General features: G+C 35.8%; 1 protein-coding gene across 2 annotated transcripts in view; it reads right to left on the reverse strand.

The window, feature by feature from the left end:
• LOC140148866 (uncharacterized) overlaps positions 1-19,197 on the reverse strand; it is a 180,775-nt gene that overhangs the window by 95,093 nt on the left and 66,485 nt on the right. For both annotated transcript variants that reach the window (XM_072170952.1, XM_072170953.1), the window contains exons 6-7: positions 12,046-12,126; positions 9,299-9,418 (exon numbers count right to left, since the gene is read on the reverse strand). In XM_072170952.1, the coding sequence (XP_072027053.1) occupies positions 9,299-9,418; positions 12,046-12,126 (201 nt within the window). The remainder of the gene's footprint in view (positions 1-9,298; positions 9,419-12,045; positions 12,127-19,197) is intronic.

Genomic DNA, 19,197 nt, shown 5'->3' on the forward strand with positions numbered 1-19,197 from the left:
TGTAAGAATGCTTGTATCAAATAAAAGGAGAATAAAATCTAATTACACCCTTTTTCTTTGAGTTCTTATGCACTTTTTTGTCGATGTAGCATGTGTACTGCGTAAATTATTGAAGTGGGGGAGGGGTACTCATTGGCTAATTGGATCACCTTAGCATGACCTGGATCTCGCGCATTGCAAACGTACGAAGGGACCGTGCTCCACATTTTCCTAATTAAATATGCATGTGAGCTAAATAATTAATATTCATTACATTACATCCACTCAAGGTCCACTATTTGCCTTTAAAGCCAATAATATCAGTAAGTATGGAGATTGCCTAGCTCTGATGTGTTTCATTGGAGCCATGTTTATTAATTGGAGCCATTTTCTGCAGAGATATTTATCATAATTAACTACACATTTCTTATTGTTCTCAATGTGATAAGGCTACATAAAATTACTTCTTTTTTTTTGGTTCTCGTCCAGTGGATTTTCATGAATTGATGAAAGGGGAGGTGTTTTTGAAGGGTTTTTTTCAATGTAAAATTAGCATTGTTAGTAGTTGTTGGTTTCTTTCAAAGTGCTTGAGGTTTTTTTTAATGTGAGATTCTGGGGATAACCCCCCAAAGTACCACAAAAGACTTGAAAGTGATCCTCGTTCTCGAATAAACTTATCTGTATTAAGTTTTCCTAAAGCATTTCAAAGTCTTACAATCTTTTAAAAAATCTATTACAAATCTAACCAATCCCAGAAATTGAGACGGGAGAGGATGAGAGCCACAAAAATTAATTATATAACTATTTTTCTTTAACATTTCGTTGAGCATGTTGAATAACCTCACACTCTTTCAAGTTTCAATTCCTACTCTGTGACAATCCCGTCAACTTTCCAGGGAGCAGCAAATTGATTACTTTTTTTTTCCACTGTGAAGTACTGTAATCGAATACATTTTACATCGCTACAACCCTAAATGGACTTTTCATGTTGCCGTACTCTGCGATGTTCCCCTGGTGCGAGAAGCAAGAAATATCAATTGCATGTATTCAGTAGAGACAGATCTAAAACTAATGAATGAGCTGCACAGCAATGATAATATTGAATTAATGTTCTTCCTACATGAACAGATAATGAATGTAATAGTGCACTCCTGGTTCAGTGATGTAATAATGCACAAGATAGCTTTCCATAATATTTCTCTGGAGCATCGAAAGCAAGCCTTGCTTTAAACTGATCAAATGCATTTCTTTGCAATCGTTTATCATCCAACTTGTTCCTATTTAATCCAAAGTGATCTCAGAACCATTCAACAAAAAAGCTATGCGCTACCATACAGTTTTAACATATTCCTACTCAATAATTCAGCTTGCATCAGTTACAGAAATATTTCAGAGGCTGGTCTGTGCTGTCATCTTACTGAAATATTACGATTTTTTCCCCTTCAGAATAACAGCAGCATTGTAAATAAACCAAAACACGAGGGTCTTGCAGTAAATATTAGAAAGAATTCCAATCATGCTCTCTAGACTCAACTTCAGATCTTGCGCTCCAGCAGATATAGGTTAAAATATGATTAATGTATATTTGCTGTGAGGTTTAGCCCATTTTTACCATCACTCACAAAACAAGAGTCAAAATGTACTGAATTACAAATGTAGTTTGAATAACAAATTTCATGCTTTTTTCTTTGTATTTTTTAATGAAGATCCTTTTTTCCAATCTTTAGTTAACCATCACATTGGTTCAATTTTTTCCATCCGAGCACATCTTGAATTAATGTCTCATCCTGTTTATCATATGCTCCAGCAGATATGGCTTAAAATAGGATTAAATACATATTTGTTGAGTTTAAGTCCATTATTTCAATTACATGGCAAATTTCATCTATAAGATGCAGCTAGGATTTTTGACTATTTGTTTTTTTCTCAAATCAAGATCCTCTTCTTTTTCATTTGAAGTTAATGTTTAAGTACCATCACATTCATTAAATTTTCTTCATATCCAAACACATTTACTTGAATTCTTGTCTCATCATGTTCATCTTATCTCTACACACACTATGATGAGCTAAAACAAGCTCACTTCAGAGGCATAGTTCAATAACCCTTATTTAACAATCCCAAATCTCCAAATTTGACCTCAAGTTGCAGAGTATGAGTTTTTGTACCCAAATTGTCATTAGTTAAATGTACATGCATATTGGGATTAAGAACTGTGTCCTTTTGAATGAGCATGCTTTAGATCCAAGTGATAGGGTATGACTGCTGTAACCCTGTCTACTGTCAAACAGAGAATTTATTGATGAAATCGGTGTCGGGTGCGTATGTGTATCAAGCGGAAGATACAATTGCACAAGCGGTTGATTTGCTGTAAAAAAATTGATAATACGGTATGAAATGTGAAATTTGTCTGCGATTTGTCAGATAAAAACCCAACAAGCCGTCATAGTTACAACATATAGTTTCTAACTGGAATTGACAAATAGTACAATAAGTTAACCAACCAGTATCATATTGGATACCTTTACACAAGCGGTTGATTTGCTATAAAAAAATGACATTTTAGTAGGAACTGCGAAATTTGTGATTTGTCAGATAACACTACAAGTATTAGACAAAAAAAACCACTTTGATCAATCTTTGTTGCATAAAACAAACAAAATAGTTTGCCTAAAAATGTCAGATGAATGAGAAAGGCCATAATTAGTGCATAGTAATATCAAATGTATTCATTCAAGCAAAGTATTCTAGCCATACTTTGATTCAAGGGACATTTTGAAGCAAGCCTTGAAATAAGCAGGCGCCAGGAGCAAATTTGCTCTCGTAAAGCCACCAATTGCTCCTGGTCCTTGTAAAATTCACATGAACTAGGAGCAATTTTCTAAAACAAATTGCTCCTGGTTTGGTTCTAGTTTTGAATTTGATGCAGTAGTACTGGTATATGCAGTAAAATTATTTACTATTTGAAAATTGCTCCCATTTCTTCAGAAATTGCTCCTGGTTCTTGTAAAATCCCAGTGAACCAGGAGCAATGTTCAAAAACAAATTGCTCCTGGTTATAGTCCGCTTATTTCAAGGCTTGTTTTGAAGTCGATTCAAAACTCCATTTGTGCAGAACATAAATTGTTTGCTTACTTGATTGTCTGTCAAGTAATTGGGAATAACTTTTTGAGAAATTTGTTTTATTTTTCTTTATATCTTTATCTAAATTTGGGCATATATTTGCATTTTGGCTACCTCACATTTGTGATGACCGCCCCCACATTTTTCAACCTTGCTACGGCCCTTAACTTAAACATAATTAACCATGGCCATTTCATTGAGTAAATATCTTCTCTTTCTCTCATCCTTTCTTCCTCTTTCTTTCCTCTATTTTCATTTCTTCCTTTAATTTCTTCCTTCCTTTCTTTTCTCATCCTTTCTTTTCTCTCTTCACCTATTCCCTTTGTCCCTTCTTTTCTCTTCCTTTCTTTCTCAAATTTTCCTCTTCCTCTCTTCCCTTTTCTCTCTTCATTTCTTCCTTTCTTCTCATTTCATGTATCTTTCTGTGAGTTTCTCTTGCCTCAGTGTTCGGATTACTGGATCAAGTTACAGACAGAGACCTATCGGCATGTAATTTAGACAATATTGCTTTAAAAAAATTACCTTTCCTGTAAAGTTCTTCAACACGAGATGCCATGAATGTGATATCATATATTTTGACAACCCAAAAGCACCTGTTTCCCCCTCAATTTACGAAAACATGTTCATGAATAATCTCATAATCATCACCTGAACACCTAAGGCGTGGAGAGTTATATCAATCAAGATAAATGTAATCATAGAAGAAACAGGTTTGATTGATTCTGGCCCATTTATTCATAGATAACAAACTCTGATAAGGATGCTGCTTTAGAAGTTATTTTCACCTGCGTATTGTTGTCAAGTACGATTAAGATTATAACAATTTATTAACAGCATTATTTATGCCCTACTTATTGTTATGTTATACAATCTGTGCGGCAATCAATTTGAACCAAAAACAAGTTAGCGAGTTTAGAAACATTGCAACTTGCCAGTGGCTGGGAAGATGCCAGGCTTTATTTGTTTTTACATAAAACTGCATTCTCTTCTTTCTGTACACTTTCAATATCCACCTTAAAAATGACAAATTGTACCTCTATAACAGCAGCAGTAGTAGCAATTACATCACACATTAGAGACAATTTGACAAATTCACAATTTGACATAAGCTGGATAGATGTGAAGCCATTAACAGCTTTGTAAGTGAAAACCTTTCAGCGAGGTCTCACAAATAAATCAATATTGCTCAAAAACAACAAAGTAACCTCGTGTTGCTTCAGATTTCTCTTTTAGGTGTGAAATCGATCACAAATACATTTATGGCTTGCAACAAAAATGATAAAAATAATAAAGATACTTCTTTCATAAAACAAACAAAATAGTTTGCCTGAAAGGCAGGCTCCTCATCTAATTTCGTTAAATAAATTTGAAATCGCTGGTTGTGTTTTATCAACGTAAATATAGCGCAATACCCATTTGTAAATCAGAACGGTATTATGTGATTTAAATGCGACAGGTTACACCAAATCGATACGATTTGTCGTATCTTATAAAACATGTGGGATTTACAAGAGAGCCAACTTGTTGCATCATTTAAAAACAAGAATTTCAAGAGTCAAGACGGCCTAGATTTCGTCTTCCTATGTTCGTGGAAAAACAAAGCCTTTGAACCACATCACTAGGGCTGCCCTTCCATGGTTAAAAGCTCTATTTGCTTTGTATATTACTTGCAGATACATGGTTATTCCCTGGGAGGGCACAGGTGTTTAATATGTCAGGTCAATCCTACTCTACCAACCGCTATCAAATTCTTTTAAAGAAATTTGCGCTGAAGTACTTACATTAAATAACATTAACGCAAATAAAATGGGGACACCAGTTTTTGGGCTTTGAATTGATTAAGACTTTTTGTAACAAGATGATACAAACATCCTATATACATACATTAAGTGCCACACAAATCGTAAGTGCCACACAAATCGTAAATGGCACACAAATCGTAAATGGATTAATTACTTTAAAATCAGCCAATCAATGAAATTGGCTTTGGATTCTTATACTTGGTATCACAAATCTTCCGAGTTCTGGAACGCTTTGTGATCATAAATATGTGCCATGAGCACTTAGGATACCCTGTTGTAAAATTTGCAGACGATCGCGTACAATGTATGATACACTTGTTATATGCTCAAAAATTTGCTCCTTTTTAGGAAGAATTTAAAATGTCACAAACATGTATTTCATTCCATTTTACACAAATCAACAGGTTAATATTACATTGAGGGACCAACGTTTTACAGTTCTGTCAATAAGCCATGTATAATTTGTAGTGATGTAACAGGTTACAATTACAGGTCAATAACCCACTACTGAAACTCACACCTATGAAGCAGTGTCACATTCAGGGGATTTAGCAAATGAAGAGAAACCTAACAAGTACAACTTTATATGATATTGACTGCAATGACTGTAAGATCCTTGATCTGATCTACCTACGTCATCCACCCAGCTAAACACCATAGGGCAATATCATTTATATATGTTATTTATCAATTGGTAATTTTTCCTTGACAACCCAGTAATTTTTTACTTGCAAATATTTCGCCCATCTCATCAGAGGACTTCATCAGATCTGAGCATCTGATCCACTTTCCCGGTAAACTGGCTTCCGGTTGTGTATAGCTTCTTTTCCAGTCTTTAAAAGTGGGTCATTTACGTGACTTGGGAAATAAATGACTTCCTCTCTATTCATGATCTTTGTCCTCCTCTTTCTGATCTCCATCGCTTCCCATACTTCTCTAGACTATCAGATCTGATGAAGTCCTCCGATGAGATGGACGAAATATTAGTAAGTAAAAAATTACTGGTTTTGTCAAGCAAAAATTGCCAATTGATTTGAAGTACAAACCTGATGAATCTATTCACTGGGCTTATTTATTATATTCAAAAGACTTGATGCATGCTTGGTGCCTGCACAGGTTAACCGCTGGTGTGTCTAATATTAATAAGCATCTTTTGTCATACTATATTGTCTATATATTCATTACTTTGTAATAAATAGGTTAACTACTCACTCAGTCAATTATCTGTACCTTATCAAGTGACCTTTGCAAGTATAATAAATAATTAAAATATCCATATACAAAAAAGACAAATTAAAATAGGAAAGGAAAAAAAAAGAACTGCTACCATGAGATTGATGAGTATCCATCCAATCCCTTGCAGGTATAATTTAGCCTTAATCCAGTGGCCGTGATCTGATTAACTGATATCACATTTTGTCTTCACAAAGAGCTTGTATTACCTGAGGCGAGTGCTCATCTTGTTACATGCTTGTTTTTGTAGTGTACACATCCACCTGCTTCTCTCCCTATCACGTTGGCTATTCCAGTTGAATTCCACACTACCCCTGTGGAAGATTTTGGAAATATCTTCCATGGGGGGAGTATGATTTTCAAATGCAATTTCTCAGAGTTAATCATTTTGAAACCCATACTCCTCCTGTGTAATGGCTTTACCTATATCTTCCACAGCTGGAGTGAGTATTTCAAATGGAAGTTACCCAATTGTCTATTCAGAACATATACTCCTTCTGTGGAAGACTTAAGTTAAATCTTCCACAGGGGTTGTGTGGATTTTAAATGGAATAGCCCAATTTTATCCAGATGCTACCAAATATTTGCTCCTCCACTTCAAATGCAACAAGTTTAACTATAATATTTTTTTTTCAGAAACAAACCAATTGGTGAAATCAATTCTATTTACTAATCTAGTTCTATACCATATCCGAATCTTCCTCATCTGCCAAAATCATCATAAATCCGGAAAATGTTGGAAATTTGAAACTGATCTTTTGGGAGGTTCAAAAATGATCATGAGTGCATTACGTAACTATAATAGTTTTCAGAAACAAACCAATTGGTGAAATTGATTCTATAAACTAATCTAGTTCTATACCATATCCGAATCTTCCTCATCTGCCAAAATCATCATAAATCCGAAAATGTTGGAAATTTGAAACTGATCTGTTGGGAGGTTCAAAGAATGATCATGAGTGAATTGAAGCAAGGTACATAATTATGGTAGTATCAGCAGCAAATGAAATGAATTCCCATTTCAAGAAAAAAATATAGTCATTAGTTTGTGTCTTTTCTACCATAGTAACTTAGCAAGTTAGATCAAATTTCATCATTGAAATGCACTAGAAAATTCTATTCTGTATTCATTGATTTCAAATGTTATAAAAGCACATTGAGATGGAACCTGTATACTTATGTTTGATGTGAAATTGTCTTGAGACCACTGCTTTTAGCACTTTTTTTATAAATAAAATTATCAATCTAAGCTTATTCTGCTAATGGGACTGAAATATTTTAGTTTGTTCCTATTTATAAAGACACGTTATGTATAATATAATAGATATATAATTAAAATCCACCACCTATCCAAATGTAGCAAATGTGAAACAAATATTGACTGCCAAAATCATGTTTGATTTCAATTACCAAATCTACCGATGAATCATTAAAAATGAAGTTCAACTTTTCACTATCTTTAATTCCATTTTCAGTGATGAAGTTCAACTTTTCACTATCTTTAATTCCATTTTCAGTGACCTAACAAGCAGAGGAATAAGGTGGGGATGAAGGTCCGATTGCCCCCTCCAGATCTTGTTTTTTTATGTGAATCAGCCCTTTTTGGACCCTGCTTCTCCCTCCTCCAACAAGCTCATAGATCTCAAATAGCCCACATCACAAATACCAGGCTGGTTAAACCTCTGCATACTCTATTGCTATTATTGTCCAAATTCTGAACGATCCTATCTGATAATTGATTAATTAGAATTAATTATGATTACATCAAATCCTCATAAATGATCATGCTTAATCCAGATGCCATCTGCTACAGCACTGTTTCTTAATATGTTTGGCTTACTGTAGAAGCAGCAGACTTTATTATAAAAAATTTGATTTGTGGATTGGATGCAAATAAAATAGATAAAACATGCCCTGCCAATGTTCACAGCTGGCAAAGATTTTGAAAATTGCCTATGCATACAATCTTGGAAAATGGCAGTGCTTCAGGGGAGGAAATTTTGTCCCATGAGCAACCAATGAACCAATGCTTGATTCTTCACAAAAATGGATAAGTAACATTTGCTTCTCCCAAATTTAATTAGTACGATTCACACAATTCAGCCTATAAGAACCATTACCAGAATATCAATTCAGAGATTCTCACTTGAAATTCTTACACTGTATATTATACGATGATATCACACATTGGTGAAATAACATTTAAGATAGTGTTGCGATAGCTTGTTCATCACAGTGCAGATTTGATATATATATAAAGCAGACATCGCCAGCATAATTAAGAAATGTGAAATGAGCCCGAGGCAACTACATGCATAGTAGAATGATCATGAGATTAAGACAATGATGTAGTCAAAGAATAGCCACTTAATCCCAACGACTTTTGGAGTACGCTTAGTCAATAGCTCCCATAAAAGCCTCAAATAATCTTTATTGAACGATTAAATTGAACGATTACATTTCTCATTTGTTTAATTGTGATATTCATAAGTGACGGTTTCACATTTAGTTAAAAATACACCTTCAGACATATTCAATGACAATAAATAAAAGGAAAAAACATAGAAAATAAATTAAGGTAGTCAAGAAGGGTATATATGTACTGAAACTTGCAACAATTTTTTGGTGCTACACATATATGATGGGCATCAGGCTCTTGTAATTGTATCTTCCAAACTATTATTAGGTTCCTCTTCAGCTCCAGAAGCCTCTTTTTTTTCCAGTGCCTATATACCCGGTTAATATTCCTTGATATTTTTACATTTGCACACTACTCAATTTTAATACCAAAAACAAATATCTTTTTAAAGACAAATCAAGTTTTCACATATGCCAAGTTAAGTTATCAAAAATTCATTTAAAAGAAATTCAGTTCCAGAAATTGAACAAGAAGCCCTTGATATTTACTATTTTGCCATATTTGGAAGTAAATCACTATTAACCCTGTGTATTTTAAGCCCTGGGACACATACCTGGAAAATGGGAAAGTAATAATCCTACTCACACCTTCAAACAAACAAACAACAATAGTAACAAACAACAATCAACTGGGTGAGCGAAGAGATCTGTTCCATCTTGTGTGTGCAGGTGGTACCTTTGACAGAATATCTTCTAATTTCATTCAAAAGATGAAAGAAGAAAAAACATTTAACTTTAGTTACCTCTAATTCAGCTCTAAGGATATAGTAGGATCCCCAAGAAGCCACAAATGATCGGTCTTTCGGTATCACATGAACGTTGTCTGCCGAGCCATATAACCGTTTTATTCTGTCTTTTATATCCTACGGGGAGAAAATAAGGCATCAATAAATAATGGTGATAAAACATCAAAGCATATAATGTGGTCATATAGATTGTCTGATGCAACATTTAAGACTAAGGCTATGTTTCATCTGTCGTAATAGATTCAGGAATCTAGTTTATGAAAATGTTTGCAACTTTGTCTTAGCCTACGTGTAATTTTGTTGAATTTGTTGTGTGTAAGTGATCTGTATGCAGTCTCCCAGCAGTTATAAGCTTAATCCCCTTCAGTCCTACTGAATATTCTTACCATGTCTTTGATTGGCTCAATACATTACATAATCTCTCCGTAACCAATCAAAAAAGTTCTTAGAAGATAATCATTGGTTTAAAAAAAGGTTTTTTTAGAATATGTCAAGAAGCTGTCGAAAGGGTTGTTATGACAAAGCTTCATATTTTAATATTCTACAAGAGCGCTTTAGTTAATAATTGCAGACGACTGCAAATTTTCTGATGAAACTGATTGAAACTGAAAAAGATTGGACAGAAGTACCATCTTGCACTGAAACTTATAAAATATTCAGATTTTGAACATTATTGTGTAAGTCTGTTGAAATCAAGTTCAACAACATCCATTATGAACTGCTTCTAAGCCCTTGTCCTCCACAGGGAGCTGGAGGCATTGATGAGAGCACAAAACAGTTTCTATCTGTTTTCATCATCGTTATTTCACCTCAAGGAAAGTTTTGGTGTCAAACGGTGCTAAAACGACATCACACTACGCAGGCAAATTCACACTAGTATTGTTCGCTCACGACAATAGCCAAGATCTCAGTCTCATCTTAAATTGATTACTTCATTTCAAAGATTTTTCTTTCTTTTCATGCCGTAGGTGTGAAAGGCACAATAAATAGCTATAACTTAGTATCTTCTTGACGGAGGCAAACAACGTCAGTTAGATCGAGATGTCAGCTATTTCCAGATGAATTGTTGATTTAAATATACTAGATAGTATGACAGACATAAAAATACATCAGAATTGTACATCACAACAAAAGCTGTCATTTTTGTTGATATTTTTGAAGGTCACTTATAAAACCCAATACCAAGGAGAACTAAAAGAAACCTCTTACTCAACAAATTGCAACCAATAACCAATGAATTAAAATTGGAGAAGGCCTGTCATATTTATTTTCAATTTTTTTTGCTTGTCTGAGTAAATTAATTATTTTTTCGTCACATCTAAAAATCGTTTTTTTTGTGTGCGTTTATTTTCATTATGCATGTAATGCTGCGAACTGATACAAATGCTATTCACTTTATACACAAACTTTTGTAACAATGTTTCTATAAATGTAAGACCTTTCCCCCTGAAGAAAATACAGAATGCATACAATTTTAGTCCCGTGCATGATATCCAATTTATGAGATTTCCCACAGTGTTACACATGGGGGATATTTGGGAGTTTTCCCCCTTCTCCCATTTTTTATTTCTTTGATTACCTACACAGGACAGGTGTGATATTTATGTATCAATCATGTGATATCCCCACAGAACTCTCAAAGATGAGATACATAATTCATTTTATCAATATTCTCACTTATACTTAAGTTTTGTTGTAAAAAGAAGATATAAATGGTATGTATGGTGACAGCACAGGTGTCATTATGCTGTGAATTGGCTCACTAAAGACCCTCATTGAGGCAATATACAATCAACTAACAACCCCTCTCGAGACTTTTCTTGTGATACAATAAGTGCCAACATATATTCATGTATCCCGTTTATTTACTGTTAGCATGTGGACATCTTGTTCTTGACAGAGCATTGAACTCGTTTAAGAAGGAAATAATTAATAAGTAATGTTGTTTTGCTGAGGATAGATTGCATAGCCTTTTTTTCTTATGTTATTATGTGACACGATCTGCTCCATGGGGGCCAAAGGCGGCAAATTTGAAACGGAGATAAAGGCAAAAATATGGAGTAAAAAAACAATAAAAAACAAAACAAAACAAGATACACATCATAAAACCTTAGAACTTTAGAACCAAGTATGTTAGACCTTTTCAGTATATGATAGCCTAATGTTACTACAAGGTAATAATTATAGTAACTCAATTTTAATAAATGCCTCCTTCGGCCCCCATGGACCAGATCGTGTCACATTATGTCTTATTATATGTTGACAAAATTTATAACTATCGTAATAAGATAATAAGGTCTGATTTCTCGAAGCTTGGCGAGTGATAAGGCTTCCTAAGCCAATAGGCTAGCCCAACCAATGTGGACCCATTTTATTGATTTATCTTTCTAGGTGATGTATAATGTGAACTTGCAAGTGCTGGTATATAGGACCAATTGGGCTTAAGCCTGATTGCTTAGGAAGCCTGACTACTAGCCATGCTTTGAGAAACTGGCCCTTAAAGCCCTCTTTCTCACACTGAATGGGACATTCCAGTTGAAACCCACACACTTCCTATGGAAGACATGATCTTAATTTTCAACACATGGAATGTGAATTTCAAATGGAGTTACCTGAATGGGTGACTCCAGTTGAAATCTACACCCCCTGCGTGAAAGATTAAGATCACATCTTCCATAGGGAACATGGATTTCAAATGGAACAGCCCAATGCGCTATAGGCCTATATAGTTTGATAAAACTTACCTCTCTGACTATATCTTGTCTAAAGTCGACATGGATAGCATAAAAATGATACGGTCTATAGATACCCTGCAGCAACTGCATCTGCAATTCAAGAAATCAAAATTAAACCATTAACTTTCAAATACTTTCAAAAGATCAATTAAAAATTGTGTTTTTCTGTGAATGGGTGTCATTCATCCGTTATTGAAGAGTTTTCCATTAAGAACATTTGTAGATGGAATCTTATTTTTATAGATGAATGACACTGATAATATTAAATAGGAACAAATTGAACCACTTAGACAATAAAAGATAAGAATTGTGGTTTACTATCATCTATCTTGTCACAAACGATAAACAGTATTTTGAGTATACTATATACTATACTACTGACAGTATTACTATTACTAGATCTAAAATGGGATAAAAATGTGTGTTTTGTAAGCAATATCTATAGATGAGGGTGTAAGATCAGTCTGCATTCAGCTGTATAAACTCAACAGACTACAGTATAAGGCAATAGTAACTCACTTGCTCTATCACTGTCCACATTTGATTGTGCTATTGCGTGTGTGGGGAAGGGGTGAGTGTGTGTTTGTCTTACAATAATTTACAATATAGCGAAAGACATAAACAAAAATTGTTTTTCTTTGACCTGTGATTTTCCAAAACAAAGATTTACTTTATTGTTCTAGTTTTTCCTGTTACGAAACTCCCCAAGCTGATCCTGGCTTTGAATGTGGTTAAATCTTTATGCACAAGTGCTTACATTATTAAAGCTGTATGCCAGGGCTGTACATAATATTCTTATTGTTCTGTAACAGCTCTGGTTGGTACAGAGTGAAGAACGAAGTGAACACATATTAAGTCAGGTACATTATGGTCATATATACAATTGGGCTATTCCATTTAAAATCCACACAACCCCTGTGGAAGAATTTGGAAATATCTTAAAGATATTGATCAGGGTTAATCATTTTGAAACCCACACTCCCCTTGTATTATGGCTTTACCTATATCTTCCACTTCATATTCATGAGCAATTTTGACCTGGAAGTAAACACTTGCGAGATTGTATCGCTCGCCAGCTAACTGAGGTCACTCAAGTTCCCGTATGTACAGCTCTATGTGTACATACGTGCAGCCAATCAGAAACGGCGTTAAAAGTGGCCATTGGAGGGACCAAATTGGCTGCGGAGGAGACTAGTTCAGTAGCAGCACCAGAAAAAAATCCAGGGGGGCATTGAGGGCCATGGGGCGAGGCAATTTGACCTAAGTTGTGGTAATTCTTTTCCTCAAATAGTGGACTTTTGTTCTGACTGGGGGAACACTGCCCCCATGCTTCCCATGGTGCCACCACTACTTAGCATTCAAAATGTTCAATTTGGCTCTAATGTAAAGCATGAAAATTTCACAAATTTTGTGAGTGCATTTGAGATGCGAAATTCCATGCATGCAAATATTTTTCTTCCTATAGGAAATCTACAAATTCATGAAAATATGACGTCACCGAAACATGGGTTCTCCCCAAAAACATGAAATTGTAATGCCGCAAAATGTTCATGCTTCACAGTATATAATCAAGTTAGTATAAAGCTTATACAATCAGTCATGATCCTTGGAGTCCCTTGGCACATGAGCAGGAGCCTGACTAGATAATGATAAACAATCTCCTAAAGTTTCTACATCAATAATAAACCTATACCTTTATTGGGAATACTATAAAAGTGCTCATTTTTCACATTGGTCATTTTTCACGCTTTGCCGATTTTTAACTACTTCGCTTCTTAAATCGCATTTTTTCATTCGGAGACCTTTACATAAGACTATTTCATAAGTTTTTATTTAACAGCGGTAGATGAATTGAACGCGGAAAGTGCGAAAATTAACAGCCCGCGAAAATGTCCGCTTTTACGGCACAATGTTCGATGTATGAAGCACCTGTTCGTAATCTCTAGCATTTACGGGCAAAATGTAAAGGCTTAAGTATGGAAACCTTGTGACTTTGTAATAAGACAAAATGCAAGATATCCTGCTCAGTATGCTTAACAGCTGTACACATACTCTATAATTGATTATCACTTTCTTGCTTTTTACATTCCCTGGCGCATTATACTGCTCATGTTTCAGTATTAGTATGATAATATTATATTATTATTCTCTTTACTCGTCAGACTATCACGGTATCTCTTATTACTTATATTACTTGTAAGTGAAAGCTTCAGCAGATATAGTAAAATTATTACAAGCCAACTTGATCTGCTGATTGACATTCATGGGGAATACTGGTTGGAGTTGTTACATCATATACCTTATCTTGGGGATTTCTTGACATTTTCCCTATACACTATCCTGTCATGTTTTTATTCAAAACCCATCTGTCACACCTATCTTATTATTATATAATGCAAATCTTTTCATTCCTCTGTTTCCCTCAGACCCCTACCCTGGGACACACTCACACCTATCGTCACATTCTGATTTGTTGCTGCCTGACCAGAATAGTAATTCTGCTAAACTTTTTTGGATCTATTGAAAGCAATAAAATCGGCAAGTGAACAGAGGGGACTGATCTTGAACACAAAGAAGACGAAAGTCATGATTGTAGACGCAGGACGAAATGATACAGATGCAAACTTTTCTTTAGAGGGTGATCTCATTGAAGAAGTGGAAAGCTTTGAATTTCTGGGCTCCATCATTAACACCAAAAGTGACTGCACCCAGGAGATAAAACGAAGATTGGCAATAGCTCGAGGTGTAGTCTCAAACCTGACCAAACTGTGGAAAAGTAAACTTCCTTCATCCCTCAAGGTTTGTTTGCTAAAATCAACAGCATTTGCTGTGGCATCATATGGATCTGAATCCTGGACGATGAAATTATCTGACAGGAAGAGACTGGATTCTTTTGAGCTGTGGTGCTATCGATGAATCCTGAGGATTCCATGGACTGCCAGGAAAACAAATGAGTGGGTTCTTCAAGAGCTTGGAGTTCAGAAGACCTTGCGAGCCGATATCATTTCTAAAAAGTTATCATACTTTGGCCACATCACCAGACATCACTGCCTTCAGAAAACAATTGTCCAAGGAATGGTTGAGGGAAAACGCAATAGAGGCAGACCTGCAGCGAGCTGGCTTGACGACATCAAAATTATCACTGGCCTGAGCATCACCGAGGCTACCAGGGCTGCCGCTGACCGCATTCGATGGCATACTCTCATACGAACCACACCTAAATATGTGTATGCAATGTGACCTTAGAGAGAGAGAATAGCAGGGATGAATAAAGTAGCTGTTGAAAGGGTGCGAGCACAAGCAGCGCTTCCTCAGGCACAATCTTTTTAGGGAACACAAGGAATCACGGCATAGGCTATGGGGGTTAATCACAATCCTACAATAACTGCTCTTTTTATGATGAAATATCATCATCCTATTCCGGAAACGTAAAAAAAGAAAAGTTTAAAAACCCTGAAAATCCAGATTAATCCAGATCCTGTGTGAACCTGTACGATTAGTAAATACACCCGAGTAATAAATCATATAGGTTCACACAGGGTTGGAATACAACAAAGAACCGGAAAATGCACCAAGTGGTTTTCATGCAGAGACTACTAATGTTGTACATGTATTCCAACCCTGTGTGAACCTGTATTATTAGTGAATGCACCAAGTGGTTTTCATGCAGAGACTACTAATGTTGTACATGTATTCCAACCCTGTGTGAACCTGTATAATTAGTGAATGCACCAAGTGGTTTTCATGCACAGACCACTAATGTTGTATTCCAACCCAGTGTGAACCTGTATAATTAGTGAATGCACCAAGTGGTTTTCATGCACAGACCACTAATGTTGTATTCCAACCCAGTGTGAACCTGTATTATTAGTGAATGCACCAAGTGGTTTTCATGCACAGACCACTAATGTTGTATTCCAACCCTGTGTCAACCTGTATGATTAGTGAATGCATCAAGTGGTTTTCATGCACAGACCACTAATGTTGTATTCCAACCCTGTGTAAACCTGTATGATTAGTGAATGCATCAAGTGGTTTTCATGCACAGACCACTAATGTTGTATTCCAACCCTGTGTGAACCTGTATGATTAGTGAATGCATCAAGTGGTTTTCATGCACAGACCACTAATGTTGTATTCCAACCCTGAATGCACTGAGTGGTTTCCAAAATCTCAGCGGCACGCCCCTACCAAAACCAAACTTGAGTACCCCCCCCCCCCGGAGTCTGTGCATGAAAGCCACTCAGTGCATTCACTAATCATATAGGTTCACACAGGGTTGGAATACAACATTAGTTAAAGAACCGGAAAATGCACCAAGTGGTTTTCATGCACAGACTACTAATGATTTTGGAAGTAGACCCATAAATATACTAATTTTCAAGAAATTTGGACCCATTGATATATCAAAAGTAAAAATTTTCAGCTGAATTTACCCAAAATTGTCTTAGTTTATACAAATTTTGGGAAAATTTTGAAAATTTTGGCTAGATTAAGGAAAAATTGGGCTGTTTTCCGAAAAAAATTGAGAAAATTTTGAAAAAAGGACCCATTCATATACCAAAATAGGCTTTGAAAAAGGGATCATTGATATACCAGAAGGCTGAAAATGCTACCCATGTTTGCGGCACGTCCCCGTATGGTCATTTGTACTGAGTACCCCCCCCCCCCGGGCACAGACTACTAATGTTGTATTCCAACCCAGTGTGAACCTGTATAATTAGTGAATGCACTGAGTGGTTTTCATGCACAGACCACTAATGTTGTATTCCAACCCAGTGTGAACCTGTATTATTAGTGAATGCATCAAGTGGTTTTCATGCACAGACCACTAATGTTGTATTCCAACCCTGTGTGAACCTGTATGATTAGTGAATGCATCAAGTGGTTTTCATGCACAGACCACTAATGTTGTATTCCAACCCAGTGTGAACCTGTATTATTAGTGAATGCATCAAGTGGTTTTCATGCAGACCACTAATGTTGTATTCCAACCCAGTGTGAACCTGTATGATTATTGAATGCACTGAGTGGTTTTCATGCACAGACCACTAATATTGTATTCCAACCCTGTGTGAACCTGTATGATTAGTGAATGCATCAAGTGGTTTTCATGCACAGACCACTAATGTTGTATTCCAACCCTGTGTCAACCTGTATAATTTGTGAATGCATCAAGTGGTTTTCATGAACAGACCCCTAATGAACAGACCCCTAATGTTGTATTCCAACCCAGTGTGAACCTGTACGATTTAGTGAATGCACTGAGTGGTTTTCATGCACAGACCACTAATGTTGTATTCCAACCCTGTGTGAACCTGTATGATAAGTGAATGCATCAAGTGGTTTTCATGCACAGACCACTAATGTTGTATTCCAACCCTGTGTCAACCTGTATGATTATGCATGTGAATCCATAGCTTCAGCTTCTCTTCCTTCCATTCTTTTTATTTATTTTTTGTTCAAGCCATAATCAAATTTTAATTCTGTTATTCATCTAAAATGCTGAAATAATATGATTAACTATTGAAGGGTTTCTGTCCATTTTAAGCTGAAATAACAAGGTCAAGTGAAGAGAAACTCCACTGGCTATTTTGGCTGTTTAACATGGACTTCTATGGGGGGGAGGACTTAATGTCAGAATTTAGGGTCTTAGCTAGGATTTAACAAGTGTCTGTCATTTTCACGAAAACTGCCAGCCAAAATCTGACCCTTTCACAGAACTCATTCAAGCATTATTTTAAGTATTAATCATGTGTCATAGGCATTAATTTTGTCTGTCCCATGAGCAGGGATGAAAGTTCCCCGGGGAAAGTCCACTTTTGTCAAAAGCCTGAAAAACTGTGAAAATGACTAGAATGGCCCTAAAACGGGCTGAAAGTAAATGAAATTGCGTAAATCTGGACAACAAAAAGCCTGAATTCAGGAAAAAGCCTGAAAACTTGCATCCCTGCAGGAGCAAGTTGCTGCCTGTCCAAAATGACAAGTGGGTGGGTGATTAGCTAAAATCACAATGTCTTAAATATGACAATATGTCGAAATTAACCTGTTTACCTTGTAATTCAACAAATTTGGCCGACAAGTTACAAATATAACAAGAAATAAGGTTCGAAAAAATTAACCAATTTTATTTATAATCTTTTAATCCTTACATCATAGAATTAACTGCAATTATCTACAGTTCCTAAATCAATATACCAAAGATGAGAGTAAACTTTGCAGAGCAATTGAAGCTTAAAATCAACATTGTTTCTAAAAAGTTTGCACAAAAACAATTTGAAGAGATATTTAAGTAAATGCCATGCTTATTCTTGAAACAATTGCTTTTGAAAGATGGTGATTTGCAGTGAATTGCTGAGCAAACACAGTCCACTATAGCTTTAAGAACCCTTCAGCTGGGCACTTGACTCGTCTCCCAATGGTCTAATATTTTATCCCAAGGATGCTGTTTGGGTTTTAATACATGTATTTCAAATACAGACATCAAAACAATTAAGGTACCCGTTATGTTCACCCCTGTATATCCTAAACAAAGACAAATATGTCAAAATTAAAACCAGCAGCCAATACCTATACCCTTTAGCTCTGATTGAAGACCTAATTTGTTGAAGTTGAATGAGAATTAAAGAAACTGATCGAAAACCCGAGGAAGGAACCAAATCAAATGTTGCATTTTCATGTTCTAATTAATGGAAAGCACAGTGATAGTTCTCTTGTTCAAGAATGCTTTGTGCAGACCACAGTTGCTGGTGTAGGATGAGTCCCCACGTGGATACTGAAAAATATGTAAATGGTAAGACAAGAAAACAAAATATGTGTCTATGGCTGGGGAGTAAAAACTATTGTGTGTAACACCTCCTCATTTGATGGTGGTTACCCATAGGGGTGGGGGTGTATGTGCGAGACAACATGCATCTACACTGGGCATTAATTGTGAGATATCCTGTGTCTCAATACACTCCAAGCTGTCGCACTTGAGACTGATGACCATCCATTTGCGATCATAAGTAGTAAATGCAAGACCCCAGCAGACACAAGATAGCACATAATGCACACAAAGCCATTATCCTTATGATACATGTCTACAACTAGCAAATTGGTGTGCATTAAATGTTGGTATTATATGCCTACCATAGCTGTCACTTGTGTATAGAGCAACTA

This window comes from Amphiura filiformis, chromosome 3 (assembly GCF_039555335.1).
Source record: "Amphiura filiformis chromosome 3, Afil_fr2py, whole genome shotgun sequence".
NCBI lineage: Eukaryota > Metazoa > Echinodermata > Ophiuroidea > Amphilepidida > Amphiuridae > Amphiura > Amphiura filiformis.